A 23,809-nucleotide genomic window follows, 5' to 3' on the forward strand; every position below is an offset into this window, starting at 1 on the left:
AAACAAATAAGAGTTTCTCCTGAAGGAAAAAATATTACAGGTAATACAGTGAAAAATTCTTTGCTCTGTTAAATATCATTTGGGAAATATACACCGGAGGGCTAATAATTCTGACTTCAACTGTAAGTGGAAAGTCATAATAACATCAGTTGCAACTTTATATTGAATGAATTAAATGTTACTGCAATGAATAAAACAAGACACATTAATATTTGTTACATCCATCTCTATCCTTTAATTATGCTCAATCACACCTCAGAAGAGAATGAAGCGCCCCCCTGATGACCGATACACTTACAACAACACATTCACACTCTGATCAACACTAACATGCATTCGTCTATCCGTCTCACACACATTTGTGAGAGCTGTGCTTTTCTCACCCTCTCTCACGCATACACACACACACGCGCGCGATGTAACATAAGTGGTGAAATGTCCTATCAAAGACACCGTAGTATCCCTGGTAAGATCTAGACGTGTGGACACACAAAACCAAGCCTTGTTTTGATTTGAGCGATCATACTGTAGGACTTATCAAAGTATATTAGCATGGATTATAAGTTAAGAGCAATTGAATTACTTTCATTAATACATTGAGGAGCAGCCGCCACCCTCTGTGGCAGGACAGCAAAAGTACCATCGGGGTCCCTCTCACAAATGAGGGTCCCTGACGCCAAGAGCTCAGTAGATCTACAAATGGAGGGTGTTCACGATTACATCTGAAGTGCGCCGCTTTCTGCTCTTTTATGAATTTTGTTCAACAGTCCGGGACGTTTGATATTGTTGCACCTTCATTCTTTAAAAACTATACACAGAACAAAGTCCAACAATAACAGGAAAGAGTTAGTTTTGTTTTGAAAAAGAGCGCCCAAACGGATGTGTGATTGGTCACTGTTCACTTCAGTGAATGGTTTGGTTTATGACGTGGGGTCAGACACTTCAGTCCAGCTCAATGGGGCTGCTGTCTTCGTGAGCCTCTTCACCATCTTCTTCCTCACCTGAGCCCATTAGGCTATTCAATAGGTTTCCTGTCACAAAGAAAGCCAAACAAACCAAGTTAAAAGATTAAAAGTTTTTCATAATTACTCACCTTCATGTCATTCCAATACATTTAGATCTTTCTGAAAACAAATGAACCATTGTTTATTGTTCAAATTGACTACCCTTTTGTTATCTTTGTGGCTGTTTTTGCACCATTGAATTACATTATAACCAACCGGCACCCTCCCGCTCTCCCTTGTGAAGCCAATATGGAAGTAACTGAAACTGCAATTCATCAACTCGCCTTTGAGGGCTGGCTCCAGGAACTCCAGATGTTTACTGACTGCAATGCAAAATTGGCCAAATTTACTGCTGATAAAAACATGTTTACAGCCTGGTACCAAAGATGGTTTTGGTTCATATAGCTAATATTACCCTTCATGACAACTGTGAGGGGGGAATTTTTTATAACTCATTCGTTTAGTTTATATTAACTTCTATTAAGTCTGCATAATTAAGGCCGTGGCCACTTGAGTGACAGCTAGGTCTCGCTGGTCACCGTCATGTCACCTCAGCTGATTCCGGCTGATTAGCAACTGAACTCAGCATATAAATCGTATTTTTGTTTTATTTTATGGGGCTTTACACACAGTCAATTGTCTTTTGGAATTATTTTCAACAATTATCAGATAATATGGCATGCTGTGTGCACTTAATTGTGCTCACAAGCCATTCAAGAAGCCTCCGTTTCCCAGGTGAGTGAAATTCTTATATACTTATATCTATAAATGCATGGTTCCAGAGATCTTTATAATCCAGAACAAATAACTAAAATGACCTAAAATTTGTCACAGTAGTTCAGCTATAATCATGTGAAGCTCCAAGAGCATATTTGTGCACCAAAACAATGATAAAAATGGCTTTGTTCACCTATACCTTCCATGTCAGATCAGGGTATGCTTTTACTACAGTCATTATGACATTTGTGTGTTGCGCTTAGGCCTGTCACCATATCTATTTTTTGTTATACGATATATTGAACCCAAATATATTGCTATAAACGATATTTTTGTCATTTTAAGACCATTTTATGCCACTCATTAATAATGCCAGAATGACAATATAATCACAATGCAAGTACACACTTCCAAAATACACATTTCATTTAATTATAGTCATTTTAACCATTTAATCATTAGGCATTGGAATCAGAATATGAAAATGCATATCCTAAACAAATAAATAATAAATGTTAACAAAAAGTACAAGGTAAAAAGTAACAGATGCTGCAATATCTAGTCCCGAATCTATGTTCAGTTGTCAGTCGTGTTTTTTTAACCATACTGACACTGACACCTCCAACAGAGATAGAGATATATGGCAATATGTATTGCATCACCAAAAATGATTCAGGTCATGTCCATGTATTGTGCGATAAGTCGATATATTGATTATTGTGACAGGCCTAGTGGTGTTACTGACTATTGTGACATGCCTAGTGGTATGTCATACTGCTTGTAGTAAACATGCACCCTTATCTGACACAGAAGAAAATATTTTTTTTGTGTGCACAGGAACCACTGAAATCAAATGGAATGGTTTTGGTTCCTTTTTTGGCCTCTAAACGTCTCAGGACACTTGTTGTCTATTAAGGATGAGGGAGCTCTCGGATTTCATCTGAAATGTCATTATTTATATTTTAAAGATAAACAACGATGTCAGGAGTTTGGAACAATATGAGGGTAATGGCCAATTCACATGGGGCTTCAGCGTCTACGCTTGACAGAGGGCGTGTCTGAAGTTGGGGCTGATGCGATCGTCATAGCAGCATCAGCCATTGAAATTAGTCAGCAATAGGCCACTGTCTGAGCTGGTGTATTTGCATACAGCGATCTGATTGGCTGACGCTTCCGTCGGCACTTGAAAAGTTGAGCAAGTCCCAACTTCTGCAGCGAGCAATGCTTCTGAAGCGGCCCAGATGGATCAACAATGCAGTTCGGCAACGCCTGACGTCAGCCATTAAAAGTGAATGGGAAACGTTGAAGCTGACGCCCCATGTGAATAGGGCGCAAGTAATTAATGACTGAATTTTCACTGTTGTGTGAACTAAGTAACATTTAACTACAAAACAACAACAACGTGTCACATGTTGAATCAAAAACAGCAAAAACTAATTTGTTTGGAGTTTGTTTCAGTTCTTTGTCTGCTTTAAAGGGGAAGTGAAGCAGTCAGTCAAGTTTACATTATTTTGTAAATTGATTTCCACTTTAATGAAAATATTTTCTTCAAAATGATTACATTAATCGAGTTAGTAATATATATTTTCATCAAAGTGGAAACCAATTTACAAAAATAATGTAAACTTGACTGACTGCTTCACTTCCACTTGAATACTGTAGAGCAGTATATTTTAAAATGGTCTACTGAACAATATGCTATGTATTGTATATAACAATATATACAACGTAGATGATCCTGCTATTATTCTGAGATGTTTATCCTATTCATAGAAAAATTATGCTTATATTGGACAGTTAAAAGTGTATATTATCCTGAATCCATGTGACAACATATGGTGGTAATACAGTGAAGATGTACATAGAGGGAAAGACTAATGCTTTTTGGAAGTTATGAATAAAATTCATCATCATTGCATGCTAGGTTCCAGTGCAAACAGGAAGAATGTTTTTTTTTTTTCAATCCTTATATGTACAAAATGTCACAAAGGATCTCTTTAACAAAGTTGACCCAAATTTAATTCAACATGTATACTAAGGCCCAATCCCAATTCTACCCCTTAGGCCTTCCCCTTACTCCTACCCCTCATTTTGCGAGTTCACGTGAAAGGGTGTCCCAATTCTCTTTAGCTTGAAGGCGTAGGGTTAAGGGGAAGAGCTAGATAGCCCTTGGAATGGAGATTTTTCAGAACCACACTCAAAACCAAAGGGTAAGAATATTTCCCAGAATACACAATCTACAATGGCAAAATGGCTGCACACGGAAGTAAGGAGATCCACAAATTAGTAATTTTTGTCATTATTACGAATTGTTACAACAAACAAGCATATGTTTAATATATTCATAATGGCGTTCATGTTTTACTCTCATGCTTTAAAAAAAAAAAAAAAAGAGCTGAAATACAAACCGCTAAATTTTGCTATCCATAATCTCTAATAATAACTCCTGTATAGCAGTCCCACAACATACTTTCACATCTGACACTCGAATACCCTGTCAGAAAAGTCTAGTGACTGAACATGAGCTTTTTACAGTGTCTGGTATAATGTTAATGTTGTTTTTGTATGTTTACATACAGTAGATAAATATGGCCATTGTGTAAATGCTCAGAACAGTTACGAGCTTATTGCCACATTATATCATTACAATAACATGATATTGTTGCCCTCAGTGTTTTCCTGAAGATAAATACCAAAAAATAACACAACTGGAGTAACTAAAGCAGTCATGATCGCCGATCTCATATGAAGTAAGAGCTTGCGATGACATATGATAATGTGTTTACAGTGCTGTACCAGTTCTTAGGGGTAAATTTTGAAGTCATTCCCCCTTTACACTCAAGGGCCAAGAGGAAGGGGTAGGGGTACAAAAATAAAATTGGGATTGGACCTAAACCTATACATAAAAAAAAATCTAACAGTTTGGACATTTATGCATTTCTGGAATATATACTTTAAAAATATTGGAAACTTGTCAATACTGATTAGCAGTACTAATCAAAACAGTAAAAACAGGTAATATTGTGATCTGCTATGAGTTATAGTTTTGATGTACGAGTGGGTACCTATTTTAGCTACTACAAAACCCCTTATGCTAATGATATTGCAACTGCCACTTTTTGTACAGTTATAATGATAAACACAATGGATTGTAATGAATATATATATATATATATATTTTTTTTTTTTTTTTTTTTTTACAAAAACAAAGGATCTATGGATTCTTAATAGCAATCAACTATGTACATTTTATTATAACCTTTTTATTTTACTATCACTCATGCAAACTGCTCTTGTAGTGCTAGCTGTTATTGCTATTGCTTTTATATTATGACTGTTGGATTTCATGGAATGTTGGTCATATAAGACAAAAGACTCTGAGGCTCTTCTTGCCCTGCTCTTCAAACAATAAGGAATTATGGATTTCATCAACTGGTCTCTGAATGCAATTGACACCATCTTCTCGACAAGAAGTTTGGGTTCGGGGGAACTCAACTGTCCTGCAGGAACGTTTGCTGTTGGATGCATGATGGATGGGTGGGAGAGGTGGCAAGTAATGTGCCTGGCCATTCTGTGCCTGGAGGATATTGAAGCTATCTATATTCTATATAAAATATATCTTAATCTATATAAAAGATGGCTGCCAAATTTTATCAGACTATATCCACATCCCCATATTCCCATCCCATTATGTTGTTATATCTATGTTTTCTGTGCTTGGTTGCTGGGGCTTTTTTCCCCTGATCTCACACTGCCCTACTTCAAGGATAGTCTGAGATGGGCTTTTTTGCCTCCCTTAATGTTTAATTTAGCTACATGTAAAAGTGTATGTGACAAATATAAGCTTTTCATCATCATCATCATCACCATCATCAAAATAGATTGATTTCACTACTTGAAATTAATGTCTTTGTGATCCTTTAGTATGGAAGTACAGTGTTGTTTTACTAGTCACACAAAAGCAAGTTTCTTACCTAGCAAACCACCATATGATGACGACTGTTTGGGTGGCACTCCAAAAAACAGCTGTCCTATTCTATCCAGATACTGAGGACAAAAGTAAGAAGAACAAAATGTGTGTTATTCACATGTCTGATAGTCCTACATCATATAGACTCCAAGCTACATTAATAACGTTGAAGCGAAATCTCTTTGTGTGCATTAGATTAGCAACATGCTAACTTCAAAGTCTTCTGTAATCTGTTGGAGTCACGCTAGCATTATTATGCATTGCTATGCCTTGGATTGTGTTCTGTGAGTTCAGGAAACACACAGCTAAGTTTGAATATCTGGTTTTAGTGCACTTTGGTGACTGTCTGTCAGTGCATTAAACCACATAAATGTTTCATTATGTAAGCACATCAAAAAGTTTTACCTCTGAAAATGGTCAAAAGTGGAGAAGCTCGAAATGTTTTAGATCTTATTTAGCATCGTCCACTTGTGTTTAATTTGACGAAAGTGCATCTTGATGTAAACAAGGCCTGATATGCCCTGAGGCCTCCTGCACAATGCGAGTTGAACAAAATCTGGCTTGCAGAGTAAGTATCAGGTTGATAAATCGAAAGAAGTGTAAACCCAGAGTTGACTTTAGAGTGCGTACACATGTAGTGACACGTGCAGCTAACAGCCAATCACATGAGATTGTCAGTCTGATTTAGTTCTCGCAGTTCACTTCTCTGTTGAAAAATAAGTTATTTAATTATTAAAAATATAAAGAAATCAAAACATATACAAGGGTGAAATAAACACTGATGATGCAGCGATAACCGTGAAGGCAACTTAAAGAAAATATATTAGTGCAAATCAATTATTTATTTGAATAATGCAAATTCACAAACTACTCAAAATACAAATATTCATTCATTTATTCATTTTTCTTCGGCTTAGTCCATTATTTATCAGAATGAATCACCAACTATTCCAGCATATTTTTTTATGCAGCGGATGCCCTTCCCAACACAACCCAGTACTGGGAAACATAAACACACTCATAAATACACTCATACACTACAGCCAATTTTGTTTATCCAATTCACTTATAGCACATGTCTTTGGACTGTAGGGGAGACCAGAGCACCGGAGGAAACCCACGCGAACACGGGGAGAACATGCAAACTCCACACATAAATACAGACAAATTAAAGCAAATTTATTTGTTGATGTTTAAATGTAAATTTTTATTTAAAAACCTTTGTAATATTAATTGAAATATGAATAATTATTTGAATATATAATATAAAAGTGTAAAAGACTTTAATTTGGAGTTTAAAAGACTTTGGAGTAAAAAAAAGATGCACAGGGACTATCAGGTGTATAAGATATGCGTCACTTTACTCACAGCTGATTGGTCCAGACTGGGTTCATGATCTCTAAACTAGAATAAAACCTGATCTAGCGCAGGTTAGCTGTGCAGAGTAAGTTACCATGGAAACCTGATTACTGATGAGTTTTTCCTCAAACTCAAATTTAAGTCAAATTTAAGACTTTTTAAGACCCTTTTAAGACCATTATGAATTAAATTTTAGAGTTTTTTTTTCTTTTTTTCTAATGAATCTAATCTAAATCTAAATATCAAATGCATTTATTTCTTAGCGACATACTTTAATTTGTCAAAACAAGAAAACTAGTATGTGTGAATATTCACAGCCCATTTCTCTGCCTTTAAGTTGATTCCATGCGCCCTCAAATGTTTCATTAAGTTTGACGTGTTTCCCCCCAACACGCAACTTTTGTAAAGCATCTGCTTCACGTTGCTGTGTCAGAATCCTTGCTTGTAAAATACAGCCATACTTTAGAACGCTTAGTTTAAGCAAATTTATTGAACGCGATCGTGCGTGTTGATGAATCTGAAGGGAGTCGCTCACCAGGCGCACTGTACTGCACACATTGTGTGCGTGTGTCGGTGTGTGTGTGTGTGTGTGTGTGTGTGTGCGTTTCCTAGCACCAAGACCAAACACCTAACATCGACAACGGTGTCCGTATCCCTCAAAGCTGTTTAGAATTAAATGTTTAGAGATGGTGTGACCAAAGTCCCTGTAAGAAGTCTATATCTTTGGTACGTGCCTTTGATGTACCCGTTGTTGCTTCTTGCGTCCTTATCACAGCACCAGTCTGCTTGTGAGAGACTGTTCTCAGTCTCAGGTCACATTCAAAAGAAAAGGGCCACATTGTCCCCCTATAATGTCAATAGACTGGACTGTCTTAGCAACTGGCTAAATGTTAAGGAGGACTAATCAAAATAGTTTCTACTTTATAATTAATGTTTTTAACTCTCAGCAGTACAACTTTACAATGAGTACAATTGTTTGTATTCAATACTTTATTTATTATTATAATTTTCCAATTTTCATATTTGCAATGCCTGTTTTTTAAAAAAAAAATTTGTAGTCCACTAAGAATCCAATATGGAAATCATTTTTGTTTGTTATTGGCAATAATTGTTTTGAAATTCAAATGGCACTTACATGCCTGTGTTTTTATTTCTGTAATAAATATGGCTTTTTACAATTAATTGTGATTCATTACAAAATAAAAGTGTATATATATATGTATATATGTATATATATATATATATATATATATATATATATATATATATATATATATATATATATATATATATATATATATATAAATAGAAATTCTTTTTTAAATGACTTTAACATTGTTAAAAGTATATTTATTGTGGTGGAAATTACATAAATAATCAAAAGTAAAAATTTGTTGACTTTTTGTCCAAATTAATTGAGTATAACTTCTATTCAACCTACTGAGTTTCTGTTATAAAATCTTAAGTTTCATGCCTATTTAGAAATATTATGTCTAAACCACCTTACTTTTGTATTAATGGAAGATAACACATAGGGATATATTGCTCTGTTATTATCATGAGGAACTGTGTAATTGTTTTCTTTTCCCTAGGAATTAGGGAATTTAATTTGGAGAAATAGCTGTAAAAAATGTCTAACAGTGGTTGTAAATTGTAATTGTAAAAAAAAAATTGTAAAAAAAAACCTAAATATAAACTTAAATATATATAAAAAAGTTTTATTAAGATGGATTGTTGGTGACTGGATGGATGTCAGGTCGATGTTGATGGATGTTGGGTAGCTTTACTTGGGCAGAAGACAAATAAGACCTTTTTAAAATTAATTAAGACACACAACACAATATTTCAGTGAATTTAAGACTTTTTAAGGCCTAAAACTTTGTTTTTGAAATTTAAGACATTAAGACTTTTTAAGACCCCGCAGACACCCTGAAACTAAAAATGCAAACTTACCTGGGTAAAAACCCAAAGTGGCTTAGTTATGTACAGAGCAGTAGTTATATATATTTTCTGTCTATGCTTCTATCTCCGAGCAAGAATTAATTGAGAGAAATCATTTACTAACTCACCTCATTATACATAGGGTCTTTCTTCAGTGACGGTTGATACTGCTCGCATAACACTGTGAAGACTGTCAACTTCCCTCTGAAAAGAAAGCCACAATCATCCAGAAATTAGGTTGATTATTTTGTTACAGATAATACTGATGAATCAATTAAAGATAAAGCCGTCTGGTCTTTTCAACATTCTAGAGACAATCCTGAGGTAACACAGCAGCTTGTTATTTCCAAGTAAATCGGAATACTTTAATAATTCTCTTAAGTTGCTTCTACAAGTTGCCTCTGCTGACAGCATACAGAGGTGACAAGGCAAGTCTGATGAAATAGATGACCATATTTACTGAAATGCCTTCATCTGATTGATTTCAGAAGGCAGTGTAGTGTATAATTTGTTGCCCGTCATATTCCATTATCCTATACGATTCCATGAATGCTTTAAATTAAGCAAAGTGGACTTACAAATTTATCAAATCTAAAGTTCATAACTGAAAAAGTTGTGTACATTGTGTTTTACATGATGTAAAGAATGAATCTGGTAGCCCATGTGTGAGAATCAGGACCCTTTTGTCTTACCGTCCGTTGGCCTATCCCAAAGTAATGCTATTGCTCAAGTTCAAGGCACTGCTGTGCCGTTTGTCTCTATGAAAGTTCAGGGTAATACTGCCAGGTTGATTTGATTAGCACCTATGAATTTGATTGTTTTGTTGACTAGATCAGTGTAAGTGAAACTTCAGTGTCTGGACAAGATTTCAACCATCCACTTCATTCACAACCTTTGTTAAAATGTTGTTACGGTAGTCTCTTTGTCTCCAGCTATAATTACTGCCCACCTAAAATTTATACAAACTTAAGTGCAACTTTAATGAGACTTATTGCTAGACTACTCATCAAACTTTTCTACAATGACTTTGTGACAACAACAATGTTGAGATCTCAATAAGCAGATGCTTTGAATCAGTTGTGTTAAGTAAGGTAGACATGGGGGGAACTAGAATTGGGAAACACTGACCTACAGGAAACACTGACCTACAGGACACTGAACATTCATAAAAGCCTGATGTTGAGATTTAAAGTGTGAATACAGAGAGTAACTCACCCATCCACCGCCAACAGGAGGAACCAGAGGAAATTGAGCAGAGGCTGAACAAACGGAGGACCCTTCTCTATAGACGGATGCTTCTGTGTGTATGTGGTGAACACCACCAGTGCACTTGTCTTGTTTTTTAGACAAAGGAACCTGTGGTTAAGACAAGATGCTGAGATGAGTACTATCATTAAAAAATGCTAACTTAATCAACAAACAACAAAATTAGTGAATACCATAAAACTATATGACAAAAAAGACAGCTATCAAAGTTTAATCACTACATATGAATTGACTTATAAAAAGCAGGACTTGATGGATAAGACAACAAAAGTGAGAAACAGAATCCAACATATGTTCAGTAGAGGCTGTAGCAGTAATAATTCTACTGAATATATTGAAGCCTTAATGAATAACATCAGGGTGAATAACTGGCCAGTGTCTGCGTCTATATAATTGAGTACCAAAAGCAATTCAACAGAACCTCCCAGGTCATTTGAGGTAGAGAAACACAGTAGAAAATGGACACTTTCTGCACATTAGCAAAAAGAATCCCCCCCAAAAAATCCAAACAGCTCTTGAAGCGGTCTTGCTTCAGATTAACCTTTCATGTAAGAGATATGTGTTCCTGCCATTAATCAGTGCTTTACACTGGCATTAATCAGTACGGTTTTCAGAGAAAGAGGTTTCCCAAATTCCCACAGTGTCCAAATATGCCTAATTTCACACACCACACAATTGGTCTCAATCTGGATTTCTCAAGGACCACAGCTCTACACAGTTTTGTCCCAACCATAACCAAACACCCCTGAACCAGCTAATCAAAGTCTTTAAGATCACTAGAAACTTCCAAGCTGGTGTGAGTTGGAGCTCAACTGTACAGAGCTGTGGCCCTCCAGAAACAACTGCTGTGTCCGAAATCACCCCCTACACCTTTATTCACTATTCCCTACATCAGTCCACTAATATAGTTCACTTGAAGGAGTGAATGAAAATGAGTAAGTGAATTAAAGCACTATAGTATATAGTGTATATATAGTAGTAGTAGTAGTAGTAGGCCTGTGAGTGTGTTTGTCAATCTATCTTAAATTCTTCAGCACTTTCACGTCATTCTCAGCCAGTGACGTCGCGTTCTAAACATTCGATCTGCATTCTCATAAAGCTCAACAGATCTGTCATTTTTGTCAGTTTTCTCCGTGTTGCTGTTTGTACTTGACCAAGGTGAGTTCAATACCGACAATACGAGTAGAGCCATGGCAATTTCACGAAGTCCGCTTTGTGAAGCTTCACTCAGACCCATCTGTGCTGTAGTTCTTTGTGGTTTGCATACGTAAACGCAACATCGCGTAGAATATTACGTGTTTGTTGCATGAAATGTGCCGCCGAGCAACATTCCGGGTGTCCAGCACGTACTGGCGCCCAGTTAGCTCGTGGAGTCCCTGTGTCCAACAAACAGACACTGTTGGAATGATGTTTTCTTTAGTTTTCTTAGCAGGGTTATTGGACAAAGAAAACTTATTTTACTTGCATGTAGTACTGCGTTCAAGCCAGCTGCGATTAAAAACAAAACAGTTAAGACAACCTCCATTTATTATGAGCGCACAAATTATAATGGCTTCTTTGTTTTCTTTCGATTCATTCGTTTATCTTTCATATCTTTGTTTTCAGATGATTTTGCAGGTCAATCTAAATAAAATATACACCTGAAAAAAATTCCTGTGAAAACTTTCATTCTTTTCAAAATATTTCCAGAGGGTTGCTTAACGGAGAGAAGAGATTTTTTTTTTTTGTTTTAATAACTAATTTCTAACAACTCATTTCTTTTCTTTGGTGACAGTGCATAATATGTATTTTTTACTTGTTTTGCAAGATACAAGTATTCATGCAATTTAAAGGCTTAACTAGGCTAATTTAGCAAGTTACTGAACAACAGTGGTTTGTTGTGTAGCAAATCGAAAAAAGGAATAAAAATTTTAAGGAGGCTAATAATGTTGATTCAGTGGTCAAAAAACTGCTTTTATTTATTTTTAGAAGTTTAAAAGGTTTTTAAAGCAGGGCAAGTTTGTAATAAAGTAAAAATCGCCATTTAATTCTTAATGCCTATAAATACTACAGCCACATGGTGTCAGTAAACGTGCGTATGTGTGAGTGTGTGTATGTGTACAGCAAACGGCATTGGTGTGAATCATCGTTTGAGAAAGGCTTGAATAAACTCCATCACTAATACATTAAATAAACTTACTTGGGTTTTATTTTGTCTGACTTTGTCACTGACTGCTGTTTATCTGACAATGCATGATGAGAAGTGGACATGGATGTGGTAGCGGTGGGCGGGAAGAAGCAGCTCATTTGGATTTAAAGTTACAGGCTACAAAAACAGCTACTCTGAACACAGACACCAAAATGGGCAGATTCGGGAGGCTATAATAAATTATCTGATGAGTATTTTGAGCTGAAACTTTAGACACATTCTGAAAACACCAAAGGCTTATCTTACATCTTGTAAAAGAGATAAAATAGGTGCCCTCAAATAAAAGGCAAACATTGTTAATAAATAATTTATAATAATGTAATAAAATAATAATGAACATTTTGTCATTTAGGAGCTGACAGCCCCAGTCCCTTATTCACTTCCATATAATAGTCATATCTCTTTTTGTATTTTGCAGTCATCAAAGTAGTACTGAATAGCATTAGGGAGTGTTTAAATGACAACCATTTTTGTTTTGTTATCTTCAGACTTTTAGATGAAACTCCAGAACTCACTGTAAGACGGCCTGTGCTACAAACATGTCCACCTCTCCATGAAAGCCTCGCGCTGATGAATACTCCACCAGCATCTGTGCACAGCCTTCCCCATCAGATGAGCGCAGGAAATGATAACGGGATTCACTGTAGTTTTGTTCTAAATGCAAACGAATACTGTAAATATACACATTACACATTCTCAGAGCAGCTGAGAATCTTTTTCCAGATTATTTTTTGGTGTCTGTTTTACCTTTCCACAATGTGAGCGCCAGCAGCTGGTGTAGTTTGGGGTGGCCCAACTTTCCTGACCCTCCTGATGACCACTTGATCGCTCTGGAGACAAACGCCACCCGTTCTGGTGAATTTGGGTCCATCAAGCTGAAAAGTTTAGCCAGATGCTCTAGAACAAAGATCAAGAATGAAATATGAAATAATTGAAATTAAAGGCCGTCACATAAGTGTTCTGTGAAAAAATGTGCAAAAATTTATATTATTTACATTTTTTAAAGGAACTTTTTTTTTTTTAAACTTTTGTTTTTTATTCGTTTTAACATAACGGAACAAACAGATCACCAGAGGCATGACATACAAATATTACATTCTTCTTATACAGTTGTTTTTATAGTACAGGTTACTCTCCCATTAGCCCCCCACCCCAACCCGCCCGTAAAAGGTGCTGTATTATAAGCATAAACACCAACATAGTTTCCTTCAAGTCCATATGATTCAGTCTTTTACAATCTGTAATGTGCGGTCCAAACAAAATATTTCACATATACAATATACATATATATGTACATATATAAAAAAATAATAATAAGTAATAATAAAAATAAAAAAATATAAATAAATATAAATAAGGGGAGGAGGGGGGGGGGGGTGTCGCACTCATTGCAAAGCATTTCCTAGCAAATTATATATTTTCTGTATTCTTATATATAAACCATTTTGACCAATTTTTATAACATTTATCCATGTTTAGTCTTAGAGTAAAGGTGAGTTTCTCCATTTCAAACATTTTAAAGGAACTTTTATTTACCAATTAACACAAATTTACCGTTTTTGAATTCTTTCAGAAGATATATGGGTCTTGCAGAAGCACTTTTAACTTAGCTTAGCATAGATCATTGAATCAGACTAGACCATTAGCATCACACTCAAAAATGAACAGAGTTTTGAGAATTTATCCTATTTAGGGTTAAGATTTCTCTACATCGTAAACAAAGACTGACAGAAAATTAAAACTTGCTATTCTCTAAGATGATATGGCATAATAATCAAGGAACTTTGCTGCTGTACCATGGCTGCAGCGGATGCAATGATATTACACAGCACCTGAAAACAATCTTTTTTAAAGTGGAGTGTTCCTTAAAAAAATTAAGCAATTAAATCCTTTTGTTAAATGTACTGTTATTTTCAGCATCAAATTTCTACAGATTTTTGTTAAAGTTGTGGATTTTAAAAAATATTTATAATAACAAAACCTTTTTTATTTACTATTTTTTAATTTACTATACGCTACTTGACAAAAGTCTTGTCGCCTATTCAAGTTTTAGGAACAACAAATAATAACTTGACTTCTAGTTGACCATTTGGTATCAGAAGTGGCTTACACAAAAGGCAAAGGCCTCTAGATTACGCTTATTTTACCAAAATAAAAATATGATCATGCCTTGATTTTTAATTATTTAATTAGGACAGTAAGGTCTGACTTTGCTTAGACAAATGTCTTGTCACTTAACAGAAATAATGTACAGTATTGAATATAAAGTCATGGTGCAGTGGAAAACGAATTAATATTGTGTATGACTCCCATGAGCTTGGAGGACTGCATCCATACATCTCTGCAATGACTCAAATAATTTATTAATAAAGTCATCTGGAATGCCAAAGAAGCGTTCTCGAAGGTCTCCCAGAGTTCATCAAGATTCTTTGGATTCATCTTCAATGCCGCCTCCTCCATCTTACTGGGCTGGGCAATCCTGGAGCATGTTGACCTTCTTGGTTTTCAGGAACTTTGATGTGGAGCCTGAAGTATGAGAAGGAGCACTATCCTGCTGAAGAATTTGCCCTTTCCTGTGGTTTGTAATTTAACAGGCAGCACATTTGTCTTGAAACCTCAGGCTGTTGATGTTGCCATTCACTCTGCAGATCTCTCGCACACCCCCATACTGAATGTAAGCCCAAACTATGATTTTCCTTCACCAAACTTGACTGATTACTAAGAGAATCTTGGGTCCATGCGGGTTTCAATAGGTCTTCTTCAGTATTTGTGATGATTGGGATGCAGTTCAAAAGATGATTCAACAGAAAAATCTACCGTCTGCCACATCTCCAATGATCAACTAGAAGTCAAGTTATTATTTGTTGCTCTTACAACTGGGATCGACGACAAGTCTTTTGTCAGGGAGTGTTTATCTATTTATTTACTAATTATGCCTTATATAAAATTTTCGAATCTAATTTGCTACAATGATTGTTTAAATTATTGAAATATTGGTTCAAATATTTTGTTTTTATTATTTAGGTGGAAATTCAAAAAGAAAATGCATAGGGATTTTATATATAAAACAGAAAACAAATGCAAGCACTTTAAAAGAGCATTTTCAAATAATGTTCCCAATAACTTTATTTTTAAAATATTGTGTGAAAATTAAATGTCTAAATATGAGTGAGAATGTCACAGTCATGTAAAAATGTAATATACTTATTCTGAGCTGTGTTTCTAAAAAATTATGAAAAGAATAAGCAATGTTGTTATATTTTAAATATTCAAAACATATTGATTGAGAAAGAGTAAGTATATAATTATTATAATTATATTTATATACTTATAATTGATCAGTATTTTGGGGCTCCACTGTAATCCTTAAAAAGAATTGTGTATAAATCAAAATGAAATTGTTCAACAAGATTAACTATTGTTACACTAAATAAAAACAATTTAGTGGGTGACTTCTGTAATGTAATCAATATGTACAAATATATGTCATTATTTTAGTTTACAAAACAAGGCACAATCTAATGGATAATTCTAAAGAATCTACAGAATTTAATGCAGTATTTGATGCTTGAAAATCTCTTTTTGTTTTTGACTCTTAAACTGAATGCAATAATCCACCAACTGTACATTTTTATCAAAAACGTAATAATAAGACAAATAATCAGCAACACAGTAGCCTCAATGGTGTACTTTTCAACAAACCCACCTAGTGTTTCATCATCTACTTTGGCCTCAGATTTCTCCAGGGACTCTAGTACCAGCATAGACAGATCTGAAGCACTGTTTTGCTGTTTAGGAAACAATCATTAGTACAAAGATACAACTCAAAGAGGGAAAACAATTCTAACAGTGTAGTGTGGGGCTTCAGTGTAGGGCTGCACAATATATCATTTTAGCATCAATAACGTAATGTGCAAATCTGCTATATTCACATTGCAGAATCTGAAATATCGAGTTGGGATTATAATAACCAACCAACGCAGTTTATAACATGTACAACGTTTAACCCTAATAAAGTGAATTATTTATTTTGGAAGCATTTTTAAGACCTGTGACAGAGGATTTCAAGCTAATTTAAACCAAGTTATAAAGTTTAAAGTTTAATTTTATTTTATTATTTATAAAATGAAGACTATAGAGTGTTATTCGACATATGATTATTGAATTTCTGTATCTCAATACTGTTAGAATCCACAGAAAATCATAAAACATTTCATTTATATCTTTATTCAGTTGAACTCATCTATCCTGCTACTTTCTTTCTTATATTTTATACAAATACTCCCCTACAAAAATAATCCCAGTCAATCTAAAATGATGAATGCTTAAGAGTTTAGAGTTACAAATCATCTTGTGAAATTATACTCGTATTGCAATCTCTCAGACAAACAAAATATCTCAATAGAGTTTTTTTTAGCAATATTGTTGCAGCCCTATTTCAGTGTATTCATGACATGGTAGGTTACAGCCTCTTATAGACATTTAGCTGCTAATTAGAGGAACACATACCTGATTATAGCTAAAGAAGAGCAACGCTCCATTATACATCAACTCTCTGGCCTCCGCATGCTTTGCTTGTGACAAGTACCTGCATCCAAACACAGAGGAAAGAGTTACTCAGTGGTGGTGTGTAACCCTAAAGAAAATACACTAGCATTCTTTATTAACCACTCTTCCACCATATTACATTTCACCACGCTTTTAAAAGCCTGTGCGAGATTAAAATGTACAATGTTTAGTTTGCTAGAGCACATTGTGTTTCTTTATGTGTTATAGAATAATTAAGTGCAAGTTAATCCAGTGAAATAGAAATACGAGCATTTGTTTCCACGTTTTGCTTCTGACAGTCCAGTGTTGACATCAGTTTGAGGGCTTTAACTACAATATTCTTAATTTCAATCAAATTTGTTATGATGACTTATTTTGTAAGTAATACTAAGTGCAGTTTAAAGGGATAACCTGGTTATTAGGTTAATTAGGGAAGCTGTTGGACAACAGTAATTTGTTCTGCAGCCAATCTAATTACATAAATACATTCTTAAGGATAATACTATTGACCTTAAAATGGATTTTGTTTTGTTTCAGCCAAACTCAAATAAGTCTTCAAGACAACATTATTGAAAAATGATGAAAATATCCTTGCTCCATTAAACAGCACTTGGGAATTATAGGAAATAATTGCACAATATATCATTTCAGCATCGATATGTGCATCCCCAATAACCACGTTGCAAGATATCCAATGTTGAGTTATGATTATAGTTGACCAGAACACATGAGATTTGTGGAGACAGAACTTACCAATAATAGAGTGATTTTTTGTCCATACTTTTAACCATAACAGAGATAAAGTTTATCTTTTGCATGCGTTTTCGAGGCCTGTGACTGTGAAAAGATTTTAAAGCACATAAATACATTTAAAAAATATCTGTTGAAGCACTGTTAATTTCACTTTAATATGTGCTCCATTGTGTTTTTTTATTAGTGGAGAGAGAGAGAGAGAGAGATATGACTGACATACTGTAAATGAGTAGGCTACATATAAAATAATAATGCTTTTTTTATGCATGTACTTTTAATGCTGGTTGTACCTGGTACTAAAATACTATTATAATTAACAAAGAAACCATAACATAAAATTATGCTAAACTACCTCGTTTTTTCCATTAGATTTTTCTCCCTGACCATTTATGATCAGGATAACCGTTTCACACTAACATTTCTTTTTTTTTTACTTTATCATCAAATATCTGGTCTATGTTTATTTGATGATATAGTTAATTTCTCAACAGTCAAATTTGAGCTAAAAGTGCCATTTTGGTTGAGAGGTCACTAGAATCTGTCATAAACATTTTCTGAATAGGTAGCTTACTAGGTTGAGACCATTATAGCCAAAATTTGCATTTTTGCTAGACACTATATAGCAGTTCGCCAGATTTTGAGACCATGATGTCCAAAATGCTGCTTAATGTTAGACAGCTTTCAAGGTTTACAGTATAAACGTTTATATATACTAAAATATACAGCAGCTCATTAGGTTTAGAGACTACGATGCTCAAAATGCTGTCTATGTAGGCAGCTTACTACACACAGCAGGTCAACAAAAGGAAAAATGAAATGAATGGCAGACGTATGTTTTATGAAATACATTTGCTTTCTCTTTATGCTACTGAGAGAAATATCTTCACACATTTATTTTTAGAATGCAATTTTGTAGAAAGATTTTGGACAAAAATATATTGGCTTGTTTTCTCAGCTTACAAAAAAACTTTTAGATTTTAAGACAATTTATTGTTTTTGATTTGGGAGTCAGATTGTATGAAAATGGACAATGTAACAATCTTAATAATTTAATTATGGTTTGAGACATTTATGTTGTATTTTTCGTGAGATATATACAGTTGAAGTCAAAATTATTAGCCCCCTGTTCGTCACCCCCCACCCCCCCCCCATTTCTGTTTAACGGAGAAAAGATTTTTTCAACACATTTCTAAACATAATAGTTTAAATAACTCATTTCTAATAACTGGTTTATTTTATCTGTGCCATGATGACAGTAAATAACATTTGACTAGATATTTTTCAAGACACTTCTATATTACAGCTTAAAGTGACATAATAATTTAAATAGCTTAAAGGGGCTAATTTAATGAATAAAAAATTAAAAACTGCTTTTTAATCTAGCCAAAATTAAACAAATAAGACTTCCTCCAGAAGAAAAAAATATTATCGGACATACTGTGAAAATTTCCTTGTTCTGTTAAACATCATTTGGGAAACATTTTAAAAAGGAAAAATAAATAAAATCAAAGGGGGGCAAATAGTTCTGACTTCATCTGTATGTATGTATATATATATATATATATATATATATATATATATATATATGTATATATATATATATATATATATATATATATATGTATATATATATATATATATGTATATATATATATATATATATATATATATATATATATATATATATATATATATATATATATATATATATATATATATATATATATATATTGAAGCAACCGTTTATATTTTCCAGTATAACTGACCACTTCCAGAATTAAACTGCACCAAAATAAACAATACTAATCAAAAGGGTAAGAGTTGGCTCACTATAGAACAAAAATTATTGATTTTATATTATTTAATATTTTTGCATTTATGGGGAAAAATGTTGTTATGGATGTGACATCTCTCCGTTATGGATGTGACCGACGTGAAATTGCCACTTGTGTGACTTTGGTAAATCAAATATAATAGTTTGAAAACATTAACAGAGACATTTTTTAGGATTTCTAAAGTACTGTGTATATATATATATATATATATATATATATATATATATATATATATATATATATATATATATATATTCTGTTTACTTTAAATATTTTTATCTTATCCTTTGTAACTAGCTGTACAATGAATATGTATCATTTGTATTCATTCAGGTCACACAATTTTAGTATAAATGAATGTTTTATGTATCCCCTGTTACTAATGTTAAATAAAAAATAAATAAAAAAAGCTTACTAGGTTGAGACCATTGTAGCTAAAATTTTGCATTTTTGATAAGCACAATACTGCTGCTCGTCAGGTTTTGAGACTACAATATGATATCCAAAGTGCTGCTTACAGTATGTAGACAGTTCGCACGGTTTACAGTATAAACGCTTATATATATATTAAAATGTAAAGCAGCTCGTTAGGTTTAGAGACTATTATGCTTAAAATACTGTCTTTGTAGGCAGCTTACTACACACAGCAGGTCACCAAAAGGAAAAATGAATGGCAGATATACGTTTTATGAAATACATTTGGTCTTGTCGTTTTGCTATCGAAAGAACTATCTTCCTTTAGAGAAGGACTTTAAACATAATGCAAATTTCACAACACTGCTGTTTTACCAGCTTTATTGCTATATTACTATATTTCAGAGAAATGCTCAGATTAATCTAATTCTGGTATAATATATCTTTGCGTTCTAGTGTTATATTATTATATTTCGCTCATAAAACATTTTACTCAGCCGGAAAATTCGTTAATCAACCTTATTCTTCAGGTTAGCATGTAGCTAAACAGGCTGACGCTATTCTGACGTGAATGACGTAGGGAATGGCCAATAAGAGATCAGATGAAATCCCAGGGGCGGGTCAGGAAGAGCAATCGACCAATCAGCTCATCGAATGAACGTGCTTCGTTGACAACCAGAAAGATCTGGAAGCGACAGGGCCCCAGCCAGTCAGTGTAATTTCTGTGATAAACGATAAAACTGACCTGAAGAATAGTGTGCGGTACATCTGATGTGCCTCATAATAATCTCCTCTTTCCACACTGGCTCTCAGTTTGCCTTCCACTCGCTGTACTCCTCCGCGGTTCCTCGCGCTGGAGCTCTTCAGAGACTCCTGCTCCGACATGACTGCTCCGACCAACCGAACGCGAACACTGAGCCTTCAGACTCGCCGTACTTCACATTGACCTCCACTGACGGACGCGTACCTCTTTTCCTATACCGCTATATTTGTTCGGTTATCATCATTACGAGAAAACACTAAATGTTTTCGACAGTTTGGAAAGAAACGCAATTAAAATGATAATAATAAGCGAGTATAAATGTAAATTATTGTTGTTAAAGATAAATGAACTAGAATAATACATCGCTTTATGGCAAGCCGTTTTGACATTTAATCTATAACCGTACTAGTATCTATTTTCATGTTACTAATACTTATTTTTAAGATACTTATATCTTTTCCGTTCAGTACTAGAACTTGATCATTAGATAACGTTACTAGTTCATATTCTTTAGATATTAGTACTTTTTAAAATATACTAACGTTAGTGTTTACTCATTAGACACTAGTTCTTTGTATTAGATACTCATTTATTAGATACTAGTACCTATTATATAGATACTAGTACATATGTATTAGATACTAGTTCTTATTCATTAGATAATAGTTCTTGTTCATTCAATATATTCTAGTACATATTCTTTAGATACTAGTGCTTTATAAAAATATACTAGTGCTTACTCATTAGACACTAGATCTTTTTGTTAGATACTAGTGCTCATTCATTAGATACTAGTACCTATTAGATAGATACTAGTACTTATGTATTAGATACTACTTATTCATTAGATTCTGGTGCTTATTCAAATGATTCTAGTGCATATTCTTTAGATACTAGTGCTTTATAAAAATATACTAGTGCTTACTCATTAGACACTAGTTGTTTTTATAGATACCAGTACTCATTTATTAGATACCAGTACCTATTAAAAAGATACTAGTGCTTATTCAAATGATTCTAGTGCATATTCTTTAGATACTGGTGCTTTATAAAAATATGCTAGTCAATTCACCTTTATTTGTATAGCGCTTTACAGCGTAGATTGTGTCAAAGCAGCTTCACATGAAAGATCATAGTAAACTGAATCCGTGTCAGTTCAGTTTTCAGTGTTTAAGTTCAGTTCAGTTTAGCTGAGTTCGGTGTGGTTTAATAATCACTACTAAGAGTCCAAACCAGGGGCGTTGCTAGACATAAAGCTCTACTGGGGCATGTACCCGACCCTCCCCCCCAACCCACGTGCCCCAGTGAATTGGGTCTAGCGACGCCCCTGGTCCAAACACTGAAGAGCAAATCCATCGATGCACAGCTCTACAGATCCCTATCCATGCAAGCCAGTGACGAGGAAAAAACTTCACCAATTGGCGAAAGGGAAGAATTAAAAACCTCGAGAGAAACCAGGCTCAGTTGGGCACGACCATTTCTCCACTGGCCAAATGTCTTGTGCAGAGCTGCAGTGAAGGCGCCGGAGGCTGGAAGCTGGACCTCAGCTAAGACTCGTCTGTCCATGGAACGTCACAGGAATCAGTAGTGGTGGGCAAAGCGAGGCTTCATGAAACATTGAAACAGTTGAAGCAAATGTGTCAACGCTTCGAAACGTTTCGAAACCCCACTCTACAGTGACGCCTAGTGGTCATGTTTTATGTATTGCACTGGTTCAGTGCACTCACCAGCTTCAGCATAGAACGGCTGAGCAAATTGTAGTAATAAACCCCACTTTGTGGGATCTAAGCCTCAAGTGTTATAGTGGAGTGGTTAGGGTTCGTGACTACCATGTGGTGATTGTTGGTTCGAATCCAGGCTGATACAGTTCTTTTGAAATGCTTTAATATCAGTTTGAGGTGCTTTGTTCGTGCATCGTTCTGTTTCAACATTGGTCTGACATCCGAATGAACACTTTGTAAATAAATATGGCTTGTTTTGGTCATAAAACAGGGTTGTTGATAGATCAGATACAGTTGTGGACAGAAGTTAACAAGAATTATTTATGTTATTCATTAAATTTCCCATTTATTGTATTTTATTAACTTCTACCTAAACCCAACCATCACAGTACTGTAAAAATATTAATTATTGTTTTAGTTACAAAAATTATGTTAAATTGATGGCGTATCTGCAGCTGTATCCTATCTAGACTACATCATAAACAGTAGCATGATTAAAATACATAAAATCATGATTTTGGAGTATTTGTACAAGTCGGGATTCGAACCCAAAAGTCATTTAAAGCCTCAAACAACACGCACGTGCACGGCCCACTAGTCCATACAAGACAGACTCTTTTATCTGACCCTGTCAGTCAAATGCATATTCTCCAGGTCTCGAAACGCTTCTGAACTGATCGATGCTTTGAATCGCTTTAGTCACGTGACCAGGTGTTTCGAAACACTTTAATCACGTGACCTGGGTGTTTCGGATCATGCTTCGGTACAGTGTCTCGAAACACTTGCGATTCGGGATCTCGACACTGTATCGAAACGTCAGTTTCACGTCAGCCATCCCTAGGAATCAGTCTCATGCTTTTCACTCCTCCATGACAACCACAGTAGCTGCTCAGGATAGGGCCTGATCAAGGATATGGAAACCTTGGGATCATCTCGTCGCTGGTGTTGGATCGAATCAGCAGCGCTGCATAGTCTGAGGGCCTTGGGATGAGTATCCCCAGGTGGAAATGGGGAATAAAGAGAATAGTTAGCGTAGCTACTGTTCATAGTGTTTATAAACGAGATGCAGAAACCTGTGAAGCACATTCGTGTATCATACCGTAATGAGTGTATGCTTTATTTAAAAAGGTCTTTAATCTAGTTTTGAATTGGGAGAGTGTATCTGAGCCTCGGACATTATCAGGAAGGCTATTTCAGAGTTTAGGAGCCATAAATGAAAAGGCTCAACCTCCTTTACTCGACTTTGCTACTCTAGGCACTACTAGAAGCCCTGAGTTTTGAGATCTTAAAGAGCGGGTTGGATTGTAGCAAGACAAAAGGTTGGTTAGAT

The 23,809-nt window shown here is 34.8% G+C and overlaps 1 protein-coding gene across 1 annotated transcript; it reads right to left on the reverse strand.

Annotated features, from left to right (window-relative positions):
• Positions 1 to 211: 211 nt before the first annotated feature.
• get4 (guided entry of tail-anchored proteins factor 4) lies at positions 212 to 20,908 on the reverse strand. Its single transcript, XM_056469996.1, has 9 exons — positions 20,741 to 20,908; positions 16,955 to 17,033; positions 16,152 to 16,233; positions 13,193 to 13,342; positions 12,961 to 13,099; positions 10,207 to 10,347; positions 9,120 to 9,195; positions 5,696 to 5,768; positions 212 to 1,031 (listed from the first exon to the last, which is right to left on the reverse strand). Exons 1-9 carry the CDS (start codon positions 20,878 to 20,880, stop codon positions 943 to 945), a joined length of 969 nt encoding a protein of 322 aa, XP_056325971.1. The 5' UTR covers positions 20,881 to 20,908; the 3' UTR covers positions 212 to 942.
• Positions 20,909 to 23,809: the final 2,901 nt, after the last annotated feature.

This window comes from Danio aesculapii, chromosome 12 (assembly GCF_903798145.1).
Source record: "Danio aesculapii chromosome 12, fDanAes4.1, whole genome shotgun sequence".
In the NCBI taxonomy this organism is placed as follows: domain Eukaryota; kingdom Metazoa; phylum Chordata; class Actinopteri; order Cypriniformes; family Danionidae; genus Danio; species Danio aesculapii.